At 37.4% G+C, this 18,482-nt stretch overlaps 1 protein-coding gene across 6 annotated transcripts in view; it reads left to right on the top strand.

Annotated features, from left to right (window-relative positions):
* THADA (THADA armadillo repeat containing) overlaps nucleotides 1-18,482 on the top strand; it is a 209,874-nt gene that overhangs the window by 158,583 nt on the left and 32,809 nt on the right. For all 6 annotated transcript variants that reach the window (XR_014881997.1, XM_019612707.3, XM_085219344.1 and 3 more), the window contains one exon: nucleotides 10,170-10,255. Coding sequence is in view for 5 of the 6 variants with exons in the window: in XM_019612707.3 (XP_019468252.2) it covers nucleotides 10,170-10,255 (86 nt within the window). In the remaining variant the exon portion in view is untranslated. The remainder of the gene's footprint in view (nucleotides 1-10,169; nucleotides 10,256-18,482) is intronic.

The following is an 18,482-nucleotide window of genomic DNA, read 5'->3' as shown; positions in this document are numbered from 1 at the left end:
AGAAGCAGGAACTAATGAAGTGCCAAAATTTGCTCTTGTTGCTAATTATTTAATGCAGCAAACATAATAGCCTGCTGTAAAGGACTGCAGAAGGATCTTAGGATCCTAAGAAAGTGATATGTTTAGCTTTACATGTAGTTTGATGGTGGTCTGTGATGACTGTTAAACCTTTGGAGTGATAAATTTGTTTTATTCAGCACCCAGATGCAAGCTAGAATAGGAAACTGAAAATTGTTGGTACAAAAAAGAATGAGAGCAAAACAAAGACTATTTTATACCAATGTGTAGCTGCATCTGAAATATGCCAGTTCTGGTAGTTTCATCTCAAAATAGCATTGTAGACCTGGGGAGGAAGCACGGCAGTGATAATCCAGGTTTGGAGTCTACTCCGTATAAGAAATGGCTAAGTAAAGTAGGACTATGAGGCTTGGAAAACGGAATGCTAAAGAGTCATAACTCAGTTTCACAGCCAGAGAGGGTGGTGCATTATTCCCTGTAACATACTCATCTTCTCCCTTCTCATTCCTCCCTCCTCTGATTTTGTTTTAGAGAAGTAAAAGAAGGCCCACTTACCCCAAACTGAATTTCAAAACAGTAATATTTTTCAACTGGTATTTTCTGTCTTTTGTTAAGGCAGACATGATAATGAGACATAGCTACTTTTTCCACCACCTTCCTAGGTTTTGCATATCTTTTAAATACTAATTTATCTGAGTATTCAAAAATAATATTTCTATTTTTGATGTTTTGGTGAGTGAGACCTGTCTTCCATCCATTTCTCAAGGTAAAATTTGAAACTTCACTTACAGGTTTATACTTAATTTGACTTTTTTTATTTTGTTCTAAAAATATGCTTGGTTTGTTAGTCTGAAGTGATTCAGTGATGTTATCGCTCCTGCCAGCCCAGTTATGTAATTGCATTTTTCTGCAAAGATGGGAGATGCGGGGTGTTTGAAAAGAACAAAAGTTTTAGAATGGGTGAAATGAATCCGTTGGATGACTGAGGTGATGGAACGAGGTGGTGGAAAGTAATCTGGTGAAAGCTTTTAAAAAAATAAACAATATATCAAACTATACCTTTGAAAGGGTTCAAATTCCTTTCATGTGAGTAAAAATAGGTGTTTTTTTTTTAATTTCTGAAAGTTTTTCGCTCAGCTGCATACCACGGAGCTACAAGGCAAACTCTAAGCGCTTTCTTGTTAATAAATACAGAAAACTAAGAGAACAAATTTTTGAGCTGGTGATTTGGTACACAGAAGTCCCGGAAATACCTGTCTTGTTTCACTTGTAGCCTTTGGCATGGCAAAATATTGGTATTGGAAAATTTGTGAAATCATGTCATTGCACAGCTTTAGTGTAGGATGCTGTCTTCTAGGGCTTTTAGTTTGATTTCCTCCTATCCCCTCTATGTTCTTAATGGAGACCACAGGAGGGGGGAAAAAGACTTTGAGGTTCTGCCAGACATCAAATAACGTGTTCTGTTAACCTCATTTCTTGTGCTATTTCCTAACGGAGAGCTTGTCTGCACTGGGAAAGTTTATTTTTAAGACTGCTTTCCTTAAACTAGTATGGAATATATTTGTATAGAACTAACTGGCTTTGCATTTTGCAAAGGATCTCTTGTCAGACTGGACTAGTGTGGTTGTGGTTGTGTGCACCTACCTTTGTCACACAGATATCCCACGCTCTTCTGTGATGCTCAGCCTTATGGACGAGGTTGTATATGGCTGGGTTCTGATACAGGAGCACAAGACTCAGGCTCACATGACAAGTACATGCAAAAGTAATTCCAGATCTTTGCTTAAAACCACTGGGAGAGTGGCACACTGAGGTGCAAATACGTGCTTGCTTGGCTTTCTTAAGGCTGTCTCTGGGATGGTCCAGCTGTAAATGTTTTGAATGACGGAAATCCTGTGTATATTTTGTAACACTATAGCATACATTAACTTACTAAGTTGATGGCTAATCTGTGGTGCCCTTTTTCCCATCTGCTTTTGGTAGGGTTATGTGATGGCAAGCAGGGCATCAGTCTTGGAAGAGACTTCATGCAACGTGTGTTTCAATGTGTGGCTTCGCTGTGGTTTCAGAACCTTGTGGCTCACAATGTTTGACCCAAATAGGCCTTTATTCTTCTCATAGCCTCTTTGGACAGACAGCAGTTATTTCTTATGAACAGATAGAATAGTGAACAAAGCAGTTTTGTGCTCTAATGGTAGTAGCGTGAAAAATTTCCAGAGGCATATGCTGGCACATTCAGTTGTAGATGCAAGCTGACTATGAACTGTCTGCAGATTTGCAAGCAGCCTCCTTTGGAAGGGGAATGTTATTTGGGAGCTGGAAGGGCTATTTATACTTTCAGAACAGCAAGAAAGCAACAAGAAAGGAGAAAATAAGAACTTCCTCCTTGGCAGGCTTGGCTAGCTCTTGTGATCCCTTGCCTCTTCCTCTTCTACTGCATTTAAGACAAACCTTCCTGTCCTTCAAAAGCCCTGTCTTTCCTGGCATGTTCCCATTTTGCTAACTTCTTCACTCCTCTATTTCTGTCTTTAAAATCTATGCATTGAGAAGTGTGCTTAAATATCTTTTATCTGTTGTCCATGTGCATTACACAGCTTTATTCAGAAATTGAAAGTAGTTTGAATGTCTGAGCCTGGCTCTATAGAGGCTTGTTTACTAGGTTTCAAATCAAAAATGTTACTGTCAGCTGGACTGTAGCAATAATTCACGTGTGTGCTGTTACAGACATGAAATACTGGGGAAGAATGATTTTTGTCCTGCTCCAGCTGGAAGCTAAGCATACAAGTATGACCAGTTGCTGCACATCAGGTGTGCAGTGGTAATTTATTAATCTGCACTTACTCAGCTATGAGCCTAATTTAGCATGGTTTGTCTTCTGTATTACTTGTTTTGAGAGCACAGTCATAACAGTTATGTCACTCTTTATAAAAGTATTCTTGAGGTTTCCATTTAAATCTTATGTGCTTTTTGCAGACGAATTCAAGTTTCTGCATTGCTCCAACTCAGCTCTTTCACCAGTGTCCTTAACACAGCTACATATTGCTTATCTGTACAGATGATGATTGCTTGGTTTGGAATGCTCACTTTGGATATCAGTATAGATATGTTTTAATATCAGACCAAATATGAAGAAGTACTTTGCATAAGTAAAAATATTCTTTGCCTCCTATTCCCGGATACACTGTTAACTTAAATATGAACACTCAGGGAGGATTGAGAACTGAATAAGGTGGTTGAAGATGCATTCCCTCCATTAGTGCAGTGTTTGAATTAGGCACAAAAAAAGTACGATTACAGGTTTGGGGCATAAATGCTCAATCACCTGAAAACATTTTCCAATAAATTAACAAGAGTTTCAGAGCTTGTGTCCTTATAGTCTGCATTCATTCACATATTGTGTACAATATTCACATATTGTGTAAAATTCCTTAAATTTACACATGGAATTAGTTTGACCTCTGAAGTTTTTAGGATGTTGCTAAGGGCTCACATTTGGTTCTCATTAAGAGTACAAAAAAGAAAACAGATTATTTTATCAATCTGGTATGCTATTTCAAAAAACAACTCAACAACAAAACACACCCTTCCAGTATCATTCACCGAGGACAGCTAGAACACAAATTAATTTTTTTTTTAATAGCTGAAACTCGGGAGGTTCTCGGTGATACCACAATATAAAAATAACTTGTGTAAATTCCCTCTTTTACCAGGGAAACTGACAGCAGTGTAGTGGCCTGGCTTTGATGGAGGTAGGAAAATTTAAATCACCAGGTGAGCAACTTTCCTCTTGGATACAATATCTGCTGTTATGCAGAATCATCTGATCTTAGAGAACGGGCAAGTCAAGGGGTCTGTTCACATAGTGATTGCTCCAAGATGTCAGCAGCACAAGTAGACAATCAGGTGCATTGTTACTTGATGTTTCTATGTTTGTATTTCTGCGTGCATGTTCTGGTGGTTCCAAGAACTCAGCAAGCATTACTTGGTATTGTAAGCTTTTTTTTTTTTTTTTTTTTTTTTAATTTAAATACTTTTCATAAACGTGTAGTTCTCTTGGCTGTGATACTCACTGTACTCACTGATGTGCTGGTTTTGTATTACTTGGTTAAAAATGCTATGGCCAAAGTTTAATAATTAAATCTATTATTAATGTCTCCTCAAGAGGACAAGAGGAAGGCTGTGCATCTTTTGATGATGTTGTTTCAGTGCTACGTGACACGGGCTCTGAGAGAAAACAGATTAAGATGTGAAGGTTGCCTTCTGAGCAGGTATACCCTTCAAAACACAGTGTATAGGCTAGTGCAGAGTTGGAAAGCTAATAACTAAAGCGCCACGAGATTTATGTTTAAATCAGTTTCTCATTGTATGTGTAGGTGTGAACTTCTATAAGCTTTGTGGCTCCCATGAATGACAATTGCTTGTTTTCCAGATCTTTCTTTGGGTATAACTTAGTACAGTGCCAGCTTGTCCTTATTTATCAGCAGCTCTGTAAGGATAAAACTCCCAGTGGACTACACCATAAAGATTGGTTGACTGTAACAGGATGCAAACATCAGAGGAGATCCAATTCTTGTTGCATTTAGAAGATTTTTAGCTGATAACTTTAATCCAGATCTTCCCAAATTGATGAGAAAGGTGGCTGGTTCTTCAGGTCAGTCTTAATTTATCAAATAGACTGTCCTAGTTCAAGAACCATGCAAAGACTCCAACAACTTAACTGAGTATCATGCAAATACTCTCAACAATTTAACTCATTTAACTGAGTATCATGCACTATACTGTAGAGTTCTTAAGTTTCTATTAGTTTACAGATATAGCAGAGTAAATAACTTCAGAGGAAGTTTTATTTCTGTGTAACAGGCATAAAGCATGTAGCTTATACAAGTCTAGGCAGGGAAATGGAGAGGTGTCATTGCTGGACACACATAAAAAGCTTTTGGCCACCGAAAGAAAAAGTGTTTGGCAGAGATTTTCCATTCTTCAGGAAGCAGCGTGCTGGAAATTGATAGGGAGAGAAAGATGCACTGTAAACCTCAGATTTACTTGCCAGTGAACCTGCCTGAGGAAATGAGTCTGTGAAAGACAAAAGTTGTGAAAAACAAAATGAGAAGTTGTGTGGATGCTGTCCATAAGTACCAGCTGATATAGGATGTGTTGGCCTTGAATCACAGTTCTTCCCTGAGATTATAACAGAGCTAAAGATGAATCTCTCTCCTCTATTGTATGCAAAATGTCAGACTTTTCCTTAAATACTATGGAAAAGCTTAACCCTGTGAAAGGATGTTCTATGTAGGAGTTAAAGGATTTTTTCAGCCTATCCAAAATCTCTAGAAACAGAGAGTTCCACTATTAGTGACTTTTCAATTAAAGGCCAAATAAGAAGTGGGCAGTTCATTAAATCATTTTTTCTCTTTGGAAATCAATTTGAAAACAGTCACACAAATCATAAGGATGGTTCTCTTTTTGTAAACAAGGCAGCTATGAATTGACCTTATCAGGAGAAAATTTGAATCTTTGTTCTTTATTTAAAAAAGTAATATTCCAGTTTGACAAATGAGATCAGAAAGCAGCAGTAAAGAAGAATTGAAATAATCCATACCCTTTGAAAAGCTTGGAGACTGCAGAACAGTTCTTCTCAGAGCTTTAACAGAAGTTTTCTGGGTGTCCCTAAGATACATAACTATGCTAAGATATCTGCAACTAAACTAATTCACAAGAAAATTGTTCTGGGCTTTAGTGTAATAGACATGGCCTAGCAGGTTGCATTTAAAATTTATAATATAAGTATTTGTTCACTTGAGTTTCAGCAAGTATGGTTTGATTTTTATGTCATTAAGTGTGTAGTAAATATAACTTGTATATTTATTGCTATTGTTCTGCTATTTTCTGATTTTGAATTCACATACCAGAATTGAAAATAACATTATAAAGAAGTCTGACTATTCTGTTGCCAATTATTTGTTCAGCCTTAATGATAAAAAATTGGCTAGTTTTGCAACATGGTGTTCTCAGGGTCTATTCCAGAAATCTGCTGCTATTTGTCAAGATTATGACTGTGCTCTTGGATTTTTATCTGCAGTTTAACCACACCTACCTAAAGCAAAATGAAAAATGAAATAAAAAGTTTTTTTCTTTTTTTTTTCCCCATTTGAAGATACTGTTACAGTGTAACTTTGGGGAATTAAAAAAAAAAATCTCTAAGTCCTTTGAAGTCATGAGTTGCTTCAGCACTTTTTACTTCAGTTTTTTCAGTCACTTTGCATCTTCTGCTGAGTTTCATAATGATCTATGGGGACACAGAAGTTCCTTCTGTCGCTGTTTTATTTGGCTTTATGAATTTAAAATATTGTTGCCCCTAAGCCTTACACTTTTTGAGTAATAATCCTTTCAGTCTCTGCCTATGCTTCTAAAGGTTGCAAATGTCTTCTCCTTGCCTACGTAGTGGATAAAGCCAGCGATAATGCCTCTTAAATGTTGCTCCATACAGGTCAAACTGAGTTCAGTCCTCAAGTCAGCCTTTAACCTCTCTTCAGTCAGCTACATTCAAATATTCCTACTGGCTGTTGGTGAAATGTAATGCTGCAGTCCTTCGTGAGCTGATTTTGTATTTCCACCTGGAAAGTCAACGCCCAATTATATCATGAATGTAGAGAAAGCTTTGCAGGAGTAGGCTGGCTGTAAACTGGAAATTCAAAGAAAAAAACATGCTGAGAGACACTTCTGAAATTTATTGCAGAATCATATGTGATTGTACAATTGCAGGGATTGGAAAGGACCTCAAGAGGTCATCAAGTCCAATCCCCCTGCTAAAGCAGGTTCCTTGCAGTAGGTCACACCAGTAGGCATACAGATGGGTCTTGAATATTTCCATAGAAGGAGACTTCACCACCTCTCTGGGCAACCGTTCCAGTGCTCCATCACCCTAACCTTAAAGAAGTTCTGCATTGGAATGAAACTTACTGTATTCAAGTTTTAGGCCATTCCTCCTTGTCCTATCACTGCGTGCCACCAAGAAAAACCTAACCTCACCCATTTGTCTCCCACCTCCATTGAGATATTTATAGACATTAATAAGATCCCCTCTCAGACTTGTTTTTTCAAGGCTGAATGGACCCAGCCTGCTCAGCCTTTTCTCATAAGAGGGGTGCTCCAGGTCCTTTATTGTCATTGTGGCTGTCCACTGGACTCTCTCCAGGGGGTCCCTGTCTTTTTTTGTACCAGGGAGCCCAGAACTGGACACAGTACTCCAGATGAGGCCTCACCAGAGCATTGTAGAGTGGGAGGATCACCTTCCTTGACCTGCTGGCCACACTGTTTAAATGTGCCTCAGGATGGCTTTCTTGGCCACAGGGGCACACTGCTGGTTCATGGCAAACCTGATGTCCAACAGGACACCCAGATCTTTCTTTGCAAAGCTCATCTCCAGCAGGTCATCCCCTGACTTTTACTGATGTATGCAGTTATTCCTCCCCAGGTGCTAGACTCTACACTTGCTCTTGTTAAAGCTCATCAGGTTCCTCTCTGCCCAGCTTTTCAGTCTGTGCAGGTCTTGCTATTAGTATGTATGCTTAGCAGTGCTAATACAGTATTACTAATTATACAGCACTACTAAGTACATTATATTGCCTTGATATCCATTTTATATTTCTGTGTGGACATTCTCCTGTGAGATATGAGAGACCTAACAGCATCTAGCTCTGTGCTGTTCAGAGTCAGATGTAGTTTATTATCTGGAGCAAGCCTATGATGTATTTATTTCCATTAATATTCAGTTTGGAAGAAAAGTGAATTAATTTTTGAGTTTGGACAAATAAAGGAACGTTCCAGATGCCTAGAGCTCCTACCTTTGCTACCACTGTGACTTTCTTGTTTGGAAACAAATTTCCTCAACGCTTGTTTATGAGAAGTCCAGTTTATTTGGGTATCTGCATTAAAACAGAAACATCTTGTCCTCTTTCCGTTCTCATTGTTTAAGTTCTGCATGAACAGGTCATCTTAATTGCTGCACAGTGTACCATTTGAAATATCCAGCATGTGATTTTTGGCTGTCGGGTCTGTTATGTAAATCAAAATTTGATTGTCTTAAAGACTCAGCTTTCTGCTATAGTCTCAACAACACTGAAATTTCTTGGTTTTGGAAAACTTAGTTTCCTGTTGTGTTTGTCTGGTTCATATGACTGAGAATTCACTAGCATCACCAGAGCAACAGAGCAAGCCAAGAACAAATGTTTGGCGTGTTGTAAGCTAAAAAAGCCTCATTTCAAAATCAAAACATGCATATGTACATACTCAGAATGAAGTGGTAAATGCTGAAGAGCTGGACCGGAATGAAGAAACATGTCAGTATTGCTGCTGTCGCTTCTTCAGTTGCATCAACTATGTTTTTCCTAAGGCACAGTTTGTAAAATCCAGGGAAGTTAGTGAACAATAAGTTTGTCATTGTTTTTTCAAAGGAGCTGAAGTGCGGTAGGCCCATTATGTACCACATTTTAATTTAAATGTCATGGGTGCTTTTGTCCATTTTGCAGGTATGATGGATCTCAGTGTTTGTTTGTTTTTTTCTGAGAAGCTCATCTGTCTCTTTTTACAGAGATTAAGCTTCCTAGACCTACGAGTATTTCTTGTTGTTTTTTTCCTCTTCACATAGATGTGGCAACAACTATATGCCCGAGATACACAAAATAATTTTATTTAGTCTGTTTGGAAAGAAATTAATCTTCCTACTTCAGCTTTTCAAAAATAGGCCACATTAAAATTGCTTTGACTTCTCATGGTATTAATTCTCACTAATGTGCATCTTCTCTGCAGGCAGGGTTTTAGCTCTCTAGCTTGAAAGCAAGTAGTAAGAGGCAAGTATGAAAAAGCTTTGGGAGACTCATGACTTTAAAAGAGAAGTCCTGGTAACATCCACTCTTGTGTATGTTATATGGATGCCTAACATTGTGGAGGATAAAAGTAGTTGTAGGTAATTTATAGTCATTACAGTGTTTATGACTGGAGGTAAGAGCAGTGCTTCTGGTAAAAGCTGTCTTTTTAATATGGTCATAGAATAACTCTTCATGATCAAATACAGCTACCAAACTTCTATGCAAGATCTTCAGATTGTTCATTTTCATGTCATAATCACATATCCTATTTGAAGAAGTTTTTTTTTTCTCTTGAATTTTAAAGATGTTACAAAGTTCAAGATGTTTGTTGTAACATAATTAATTAACAGTTTTTTGAAAGAGCTTCGATGTCAAGATAAGCACACAAAGTAAGTGCCAGATAAAATAAAAATGAAATACTGAATAGAATTACTCATACTTCAAACTTGTGCCTCGTGATTCTAGAAGTTTTTCAGTGCAAGTCCCATTGGACTCATCAGAATAATTTCTCTGTTTTGAACTAGATTTCCTGTTCACGTATGAAGTAATACTTCAGGAAAGGTTCTCCTGGCTGAAACATCCAATGAAGATAATATAAAGAAAAATAAAGATGTTAATCTCATATAAAGATTTTAACCTCATTTTACATTTCCAGTTTGAGAGAATGCGTTATTCACTTATGGCTTCAAGAGTTGGAACAGAAAGTAGTTTATTACCAATTTGTGTTATGTTCTTCAAATCCCCAATATGCTTCTCCAGGAAAAAAAAAGGACTAATTTTAAGAACGTTTATCTCTAGTCTTCATCAAAACAGTGAGAACACTGTGGCTGTTAAAAAGCTATGGCAGATACATTTCATCCTTTTTTATTATATTTATTTATTAACTGGAACAGTAAGACCTGAAGACTTGTTTTTATTAATGCATTTAATTACACACATTATCCATAAGCAAAATAAAGACTTGCCAAAGCAAGCTGATTAATCCAATAATAATGAAATGCATAAACTGAGATTTGGTGGAATAGATGGAGAAGAGGTATTAGGATTCCTGTTAGGGAGACTGTCATTCACAGTAAACCAGAATGTGAAGCTTAGATTACTTGGCCTACTTATTTTGCACATGCAGTCTAATTTGATCTGCTGATCTTCATTAATTAAGTAAAACAGACCTAAGATGGTCCATATAGCAAGAGACATCAGCATTTTTCCAAGCTGTTGTTTCACTATTTTTTTTCTGAGCGTAGATGATAAACAAATTTCATAATTAGTAACTTGATTTTGTAGGCCAAATCCTTGTTTGGTGACCAGAGCTGCTTTTCTCGATGTCCTTGTGATGCTGAGTACTCACCTGGGGAATTCCCAAAAGCAAGGTAAGTCAAATGTAGTGCTTTGGAAGTCAGACTGAATGTCTGTGAGGATAATTCTAAGCTGTACTGAATCTAGAGAAACAATAACATGCTGCTTACAGTCATGGTACCTGACTGTTCTGAATGTACTGAATGTTGGAGACCTTTAAGTAAACTAGCTGATTCATATGAAAGAGCCCTTTATTCTGTCTTCCATAGAGCTACTCCTGGAGATTGTTGATAGGAAGAATGGGACGCTGCTCCTTGTCAAATCTTGGGGCAGTGATCTTGCAATATTCCTAATTCTAGAACTGCGTAACAGCAAAAATATGCCTTCCAGTTTTCCAAAATGTTTTGCAGATCCAGAGTTGTAAAAACAAACAAAACATAAACCCCAGAAGATTGCTGCTTTAGTCTTTCCCCAAAAACATGGAGACCTTCTGAGATACCTAGAATTGTTTTAGCAAAGCTGTGTTTTCTGATATTAGGAAGTTTTATACGATGTGACAATGCAAAATGTACTGTCATTAAACAGCAGGAATAGCAAAGGTATGGAGGAAAGAATATACCCTTTCCAGTGTGCCTGTATACAGGCAACTTTAGGTCAGATATAACTAGTTTCCCTGTATACCTCTTGTGTTTATTTCTTATAAAAAGCTGAGTAATAAGTTACCTTGTCAGTCAAGGAAGGCAAATAAAGAATAGTACATTAATTTCATTAATATTCCTAGTGACTAATTTTAATACTGCATTTAATGCATTGAAGTAGTTCTTCATTTCAGGTAATCATACTTTGTGTGGCAGATGCGTTTTTGTTTAGATCTTTGGTAGAAGTTGTTCCTTTTATTCCATAGTTGCTGTCCATGTACTTTCATGTGGATGTGCAGTTCTAACAGCTGCTCGGTTTTGGATAGCACTGGCAATACTACATACCCATAAAGAGTGATAGCTGCCAGGAAGATGAGTTGTTGATGAATGTATCTGAAAATAGCTTGTCCAGATAGGCTGCAGAATGTAGCCCTTAAGAAATAAACGTTTGTATACAGTGTGACCAATGTGGCAGGTGTGTTCTACTATAGCAGAAGATAGGGTGATATGGAACATGGGGACAAATCTTTCATGTCCAATGAAGAGTCATCGTCTCACGTAGGTCCCAGGTATCAGGGTCTACTATTCAGGAAAGGGAATTTCTAGATAGCTTTATACCATAGATCTCACTCTGTTGAGTACTGATCACTATGACTAGATACAAACTACATGCTTTTTAGGGAGGAACAGAACCTCCACTGTACAGCAGTTTAAGTATAGCCTGACTCTAGGGAGAAGTTTTCCCCCTGACTTCTTAATGCTTAGTACCGGTGGGCTATACCTATCATCACTAATACTCTTGTTACAATGTATATTTACTTAAGTTTCTTAAATCCTGATATGCCTTGATGGTTATCCTTTGCAGTAATTAAAAAAGTTGAGTGCTGTTTAACGTCTGAAAAAATAAATGAAAACAACCCCCCAAAAAACTCTTTAGGCATCTTTCTACGCTTTCATGAGATGCCTTTGTTCATAGTGGCCCCTCTTTGGAAGTAGGCTTTACACTTTGCTTTTAATTCTGATCCTCTACTTCTTCAACTCCTTTGTAATACAAAGCATCTCAGTCTTTGTTATTCTCATATTCTCTTATATTAATTTTTTTTCCTCTACTTCTGATAATTGTCATCACTCACCCCTCGACTCCATGTTTCCTTTTCCAGGTGACTGCTCTTCCTTTGGGGGCTTTATAATTCCTTTATCAATTTATTTCCTAATTTTATTATCTTTAGACATCAGTCTGTTTTGTATTTTAAATAATTGCTGCATATTTGCAAAGGTCTCTGAAGACCTCTCTGCACCAGGAAACTCCCCTCTTTTTTCAGTGCTCCTGACGGTGAAGAATAGCCCTTTGAGCTTGAGGGACTGCAACATGCTGTGGCTGGATTACAGGCTGTACTGGATTCATTTAATTTTCAAAGCTTACGTGGATTGTTACAAATGTTGGTGCTGCATGGTGGAAGAATTTCTGTAGAAAGGAAACAATTATTTTTGCAGACTCTCTCTGCTGAGGGATAGTTCATTAACATTGTCTTGCTTTAAAAATTCACTCCTATATAAATACATAATGTCGGATTGCAGGCAATATCTACGGAGAGTAGAGGCTTAAAATGGAAATATGTTTTTGAAAACTTGAAGACACATTAGGGACAAGTTTATATATCAAATGCAGAAGCACTTCTGACGTGAAGGGATATTATGTTTATATTAACTAGAACCCGAGTGTCCCATGACATAATGAAAGAAAAACTAAACTCATCAGTTAAAAATGAATGTTTTGAGTCTCACATTTAAATGTTCTGTGAGGAATAGTTATTAACCGAAGCTTTATACTTCTCTGAGATTAAATATCTTACTTGTATATGTGTATCTCTGGTTATGAGCCAAGTTTTCTCTCTTTTAATCTTGATTTGTGAAGTTGTTTCAATGAATAAAGGGTGAAGGACAAATCCAAATAAAACTGTTTCTTGATGTGTTTACCTAAGAGGCCCCAGGAAGTGCTGTATATGAGTTCCAGGCCACAGGCTGAAACTGATTTTCATCAGCATAAATGGGAATGCAATGTAATGAGCCTGCAACTGGTTAAAATCAGACCACTTCTAATTGATTATGCCTGCCTAAAGGGGCTACAATTACAAAGAGATTTTCAGAGTACGGCCTTGCATGGGCCTTTCCTACATTATGATTATTTTCTGTAAGTGATTTGTTGTCTTCAATTAATAAAATCTGTCTCTTAAAGTGCAGGACAGCCCTTAGGGAATTTGCTTCACAAATTCAAAACAATTTAAACTGTCAGATAAGGAAGGCAGGGAGTAATGGATACCAAAAGCGTCTTGTCCAGATAAAAATTTATTATTGGCCAAATGATGATTATTTATCTTAAAATAAATAATAATAATAATAAAAGCCAACCAAACAAAATATTAAAAAAAAAAAAAAAAAAAAGAGTTGGACAGAAGTGTTGCCTAATTCATCTCTGTAGGAAAATATGGATCTCTTTTCATAAGTTAATATCTAGAGCCTTTGTTCCAGTTCCTAATTAGGATTTTCTGAAATAAAAAGGCAATACTTTTTTTTTTTTTTTTTGTCTGTATTGTACTTCTTTCTCATTTTGAAAGGAAGCTAAATGGTAAGTAAAGTTTTTCTGCAGACTAACTTAAAATCTGACAAAGTTTAAATGGTAAAAATTTGGCAGGAGCAAGTAAGTTAGTTAGTTTAATTATATTTTAACTTCCTTTTACCTAAATCCCTAAGAAGCATAGCCAAACAAATATTGTGAACAAAAACATTGGCACTTTGCTAATGCTTGTTTTCATTATTTGGTCTAATTTGCTTAAATTAAAAAAAAAATCTATCTGAACAAATTGAAAGCAATTTTTGTTCATTTTGCCAGAAATTGTACAAAGTCAGTTTCTCAGTGTGTTGACTGTAGCACTTGCTATTATTTTGAGTTACAAAAAGTAAAAATCTGAAACATATTTATAAAATCATTTAAATAGTCTATGTCTACTAACATGACATTAAACAAGTCAAAAGGGAGTGCTGTTGGGTAACCAATGTTCTAATTCAATACATACAGATCTAGAAGTCCTTAAGTATTTGACTTTAGACCACAGCGCAATGGTCTAAAGATTCATCAAGACAGCTTGCATTTTTGTTGCTTTGATTTACCAATATGCATTCAGAATAAGATCCTTTTTCAAACATGAACCCTCCCTTTTCATCCATAGCTCCTAGTTTATGAACACGAATTTATGAAGCTGAGAAAGAAGTAGCTTCCCATTTTACTTAGGAGAGCTCTCAGAGATCACTGGTATAGCCAGTTCTTGATGATTTAGCACAGCGTTTGAACATCATTTTTAAAATGCTCAGAGGAATCCCTGATTCCAGGTCTGTGAAGTTTCCACCTCATCTGGAGCAGCCAGCAACTCTATACCTCTGAGCACTGCTGATAGCAGGATTGCCATGTACAACACGGTCACTGCATTTCTGTGGTTTCTGCCAAATAATGCTGAAGCCAGAATACCTGTTTCACTGTGTGAAGACTGGCAGAGAGGAGGATGAGAGAGCTGAAGATGGGATCGTTAGAGGCCCATGTACAGGGAGTGACTGGGAATTGCACAGATCATGTGATGGACATGCTGTGGCATTGAAGGCATTACAAAAATGAGTGGGAGACAGTAAAGCAAACTGACCGAGACTGATGCAAACAAATACTGGGGGAAAGGAAGTGGGGGCATGGAAAACCAGCGGGCAGTCAAGGAAATGTAAGAGACAGGAGATAGACTTGTGGCATAAACATGGGAGGAGGAAAGGAAAAGTGTTTTTGAAAAGACAGGGGGTGTGCAGTAAATGAAGGAAGATAGAGCGTAATATTGGTAGGATGCTGTGCTGAATTGGGACTGTGGAGAAGTGTTAGAAGAAATAAACAACTACACGGGAGAGAGAAACTGATTGTGGTTGTTAAAATCAGTTTAAAATCCTGTCCTCCGGTGAAGATGGAGAGTGCTCATCCTTCCGTTAACTTATTTCAGGTTCTTTTTAGATTCCAGTATTTTGCAGTGACTGACTAGCACTGCTTCCATTGCTTTTTTTTTTTTTATGGTTTTCTATCTATGCAAAACACAGGTGGAAAACTTGGTACTATTCAAGAGAGAAGCCATAAGAAAAACCAATCTTAGTGTCCGGATCAAATGCTTTTTTTTGTTTTCAGAACTTTCCCTCACACAATAGCAAATGCAGAGGGATGCTTCTGTCAGCAGCAATGCATTATCAGTGGGTTCTGGTAGTTCCTCAGGTTTGTAGTTCTGGATTCTGTTGGGAGTACTGATACTTGGTCTCTGATGTTGAAGGCATTGCAGATATCTTTAAAACATCCTACTTAAAATATGAGAATGCAAGGAATTTTAACCTCTCTTCAGTCCGTAAGCTATTCCACCTCCTAGCAGATCTTGGTGAATGGTGATGCACACCCAAATTTTTCATGACCCTGTTCCTTTCCCGTAATGTATTGCAGACACAGCAGTATTTCATTTTTGCTTTTGTAAATTTTTATTGTCTGACTATACAGTGTGTCCGAAAGTTTTCTGATGTCTGTTATAATTTCTTTCCTTTTCCCTGTTTTGTTCTTGTCCTCTTGACCCTAGTAGGAAGATGAAAGGTGGCAAGGATGTTCAAGGGGCTACATAAAGGAGTTGATCTCTGTATTTATCTAAAATGATTAAATGTATCATAATCACAAATTTAGGGGAAAAAAAAACAAAACTCCTCACACAAGAGAGATGTCAAATTGGCAGCCTGAATAGCCCATGTAAAATCACCAAGTCTTAACAAAATACATAACCAGTACTGTATATCAGCTGGCAAAGTGATGAAGCAACTCTCCATTTTAAATGCAGAGAGAGTTCACATGATTTCTGTCAGTTTGGAACATATTGTGGAATCTGAGATGAAAAAGCAGCTGAATCGCCCATCAGCTGACAGCTTGTTAATCCCTGAACAAAAAAGTATTTCTGTCCTTACTGTATGCATCTATTTATTCCATCGTCTGTTCTCAGAATAGTGCCTCCCTGCCACTCCGGGGAAGAAAAAACAGAAAGCAGACAAGTCATAGAAGTTTTGCAGCCAGTCACAGAGGGTACAGACTACAGAGATGGCTAAATTTTGGGGAGATTTTATAGCTGGAGATTTGTCAGGTTCTTATAGGTCCATTCTGCTCCTCTTCCTTTCCTGTTTATTTTCAGATGACCAAAGATTTTTTAACTTCATAACTGACTGAATATTGGTTGATCACAAGTAGGATAAAAAAGCAAACTCTTAAACCTGCCCCTGAAAATCTAAAGTTTCCTGATGTCTAAAACAAACAAACAAAACCTTATGAACTAGTTTAGGGAATGCATATATTAAGTAAGTGATCTACTTTCTTAAGTATTTGTTGTTTGTATTGAAGATATGGATGTTGGATGCTTATTGCAGTGTTGTTGACTTAAATGAGGAAGACTGTGAGATGTTTGTGCACGATAGTGAGGAGAACCAAATGGTTGTGTAAGATGTGGCCCTTCTTAGAAGTGAGTCTTCCTGGCCCACATAGATGAGGCAATCCATAAGGAGGGAAAAAAATTAATCCTCTTAATTCTTGGTGACTTGGTTTGCATCTTTTGGCCTCCTGGGTAGGACTGCTTGTTGCCAGGATCCTCAGTTGATCAGCCAAAATTTGTTCATTCTTCTCACAGCTGCTGGTTGTTGAAATTCTAAAATAATTTTTTGTTTGTAAATAAAAGTATGTCTTTACTGTGTTTTAACAGCAGCACCAGACATTTACTTTGGGAACCAGCGTGGTTTTTGGGTTTAGTCAGATATTTTGATATATGCCAAAGAAAAAATGTTTACTTAAACAGAAGAGAGAACATTTACATGAAAGCCAGGAAAGAGTCTTAAGTGATAAAGTTGAAAGCAGAAATATTTCCTCTGCATTGTAATAAGACAGGGGTTTTCTTTCCTTCTCTATGTATTTGCGTGAAAAAGTCTTGGAGAACATGCAGACCACTAGGTGAATGTAGAAAGATTTGCATTATGGAGTTTGGAGGCTAGGCAAATATGCAGAGAATTGTTCTGTGCTGACAGTCGTGCTGTTAAGGTATCCAGTTTTAAAGAGCCCCTCTGTAAAACTGGCTGTCAAATCTTAGTTACTGAGGAAGACCAGAAGTCATCTAGAAGGCTTCCAAACCAGAAAAAGCAGCTGATGCACAGAAGAAAGAATCTGTAGCAGAAAAGTATTATATTGCAGTCTTTGCTAGCTAGTGTTTCTGAGAGCTATGCCATGTTTTTATATGAAATAATTTTCCCTCCAAAGAAAAAGACAGAGTGAAGTTATTCTGACCTTATAAAATTCAAGTGCAGATTTATTGCATCACATCTGAAACTCGGTGCATGGCCAGCTCCTGGCCTTTATGGAGGGATCAGTGCTCCCTTGGGTTGCAGGCTCTAGTAAAGTTGGCAATGTTGGCACGGACAAAATGAAAGACACGCACATTCTCTTCTCATCGTTAATTATCTCTGTCCACCTAGTACTGCTCCTCTTTACCTTGCCCCTTTAGCTTTGACCCTTGCAATCTGTATATTTTCCTGTTACTTCTTTGCAGGTATCCTAGCTATACCTCAGTGTTAAACAACATTGATAGGAAACCAAGGGGCTGCTCTTGCAAGCCTTAGGAATACATACATGATAAGGAGAACTGAACTAGTGGAATTGTCTTTCACCAAAATGCAGCAGGTAGGAAGCTCCAAACCTGATTATGTCTGTTTTAAAACTATTGTCTGTGGAGTACTTAACTCGGACCACAGCCTAATCCCTCTCCAAGGCAACCAGACAGTTCAGAAATTAAGGAATTCTGGCAGCTGGATACTTGTTGTGTGACATAGGTATTAATACTAGTTTATGCTGTAATGCTGGTTTTTATTGCCATTCTGTTTGGGAGGGGCTTTGGAAAATGTAGCAAATAAAATACACAAATTTACATGTTATGAGATTGAAGCCATCTGTGTCATCTAGAGGATTACTCTGTGACAGAAGCTCACAGTGATATTGCAGTTTCTTTGACTACATCAAGCCCGTTCAGAAAAGCAACTGTAGTGAAAACGTGTATGACAGTACTAACGGTTAGGTAATATGTCTGAAAATCTTTTTCAAATACCAAATTTCTTTGAAGCTTGTCCAGAATTACTCGGAAAATGCTTCTGCCTTGTATCACAAACATGCCAAGTTTCTATGTAAATGTCAAACATGTTAAGATGACTTTGAAAGAATTTGAATATGAAAGAGCAGGATATTTAACTGTAAATAGAAGGATTAGGGAAATGTCTTCGAGAGCAACAAAACAGGAACCCATATTTGTACTGCAACTTTGTGTCAAATTCTGGATTTTAATGGTAAAATTTGGATAGGCTTGTTGGTAGTACTCCCCATATCAAACGTCTTGTAAATACTGTAGAAGTCTAGCCAAATTTGCTTTAATCTTTGTGTTTACCTTTAATGCATTTTGATACAAGAAACAAACTTCTAGCATCCCTCAACACCAGTTACAGCACAGTTCTTTTCTATGCTTGAGGTTTTCTTTGTGATTGTCCCCTATTTCACGTTTGTGTTTAAATTTTGTGGGATGTAGCA

The sequence above is a fragment of the Meleagris gallopavo genome, chromosome 2 (assembly GCF_905368555.1).
Source record: "Meleagris gallopavo chromosome 2, MGAL_WU_HG_1.1, whole genome shotgun sequence".
NCBI lineage: Eukaryota > Metazoa > Chordata > Aves > Galliformes > Phasianidae > Meleagris > Meleagris gallopavo.
The sequence above is the reverse complement of the archived record's forward strand: the minus strand, read 5'-3'. Positions and strand labels throughout refer to the sequence as shown.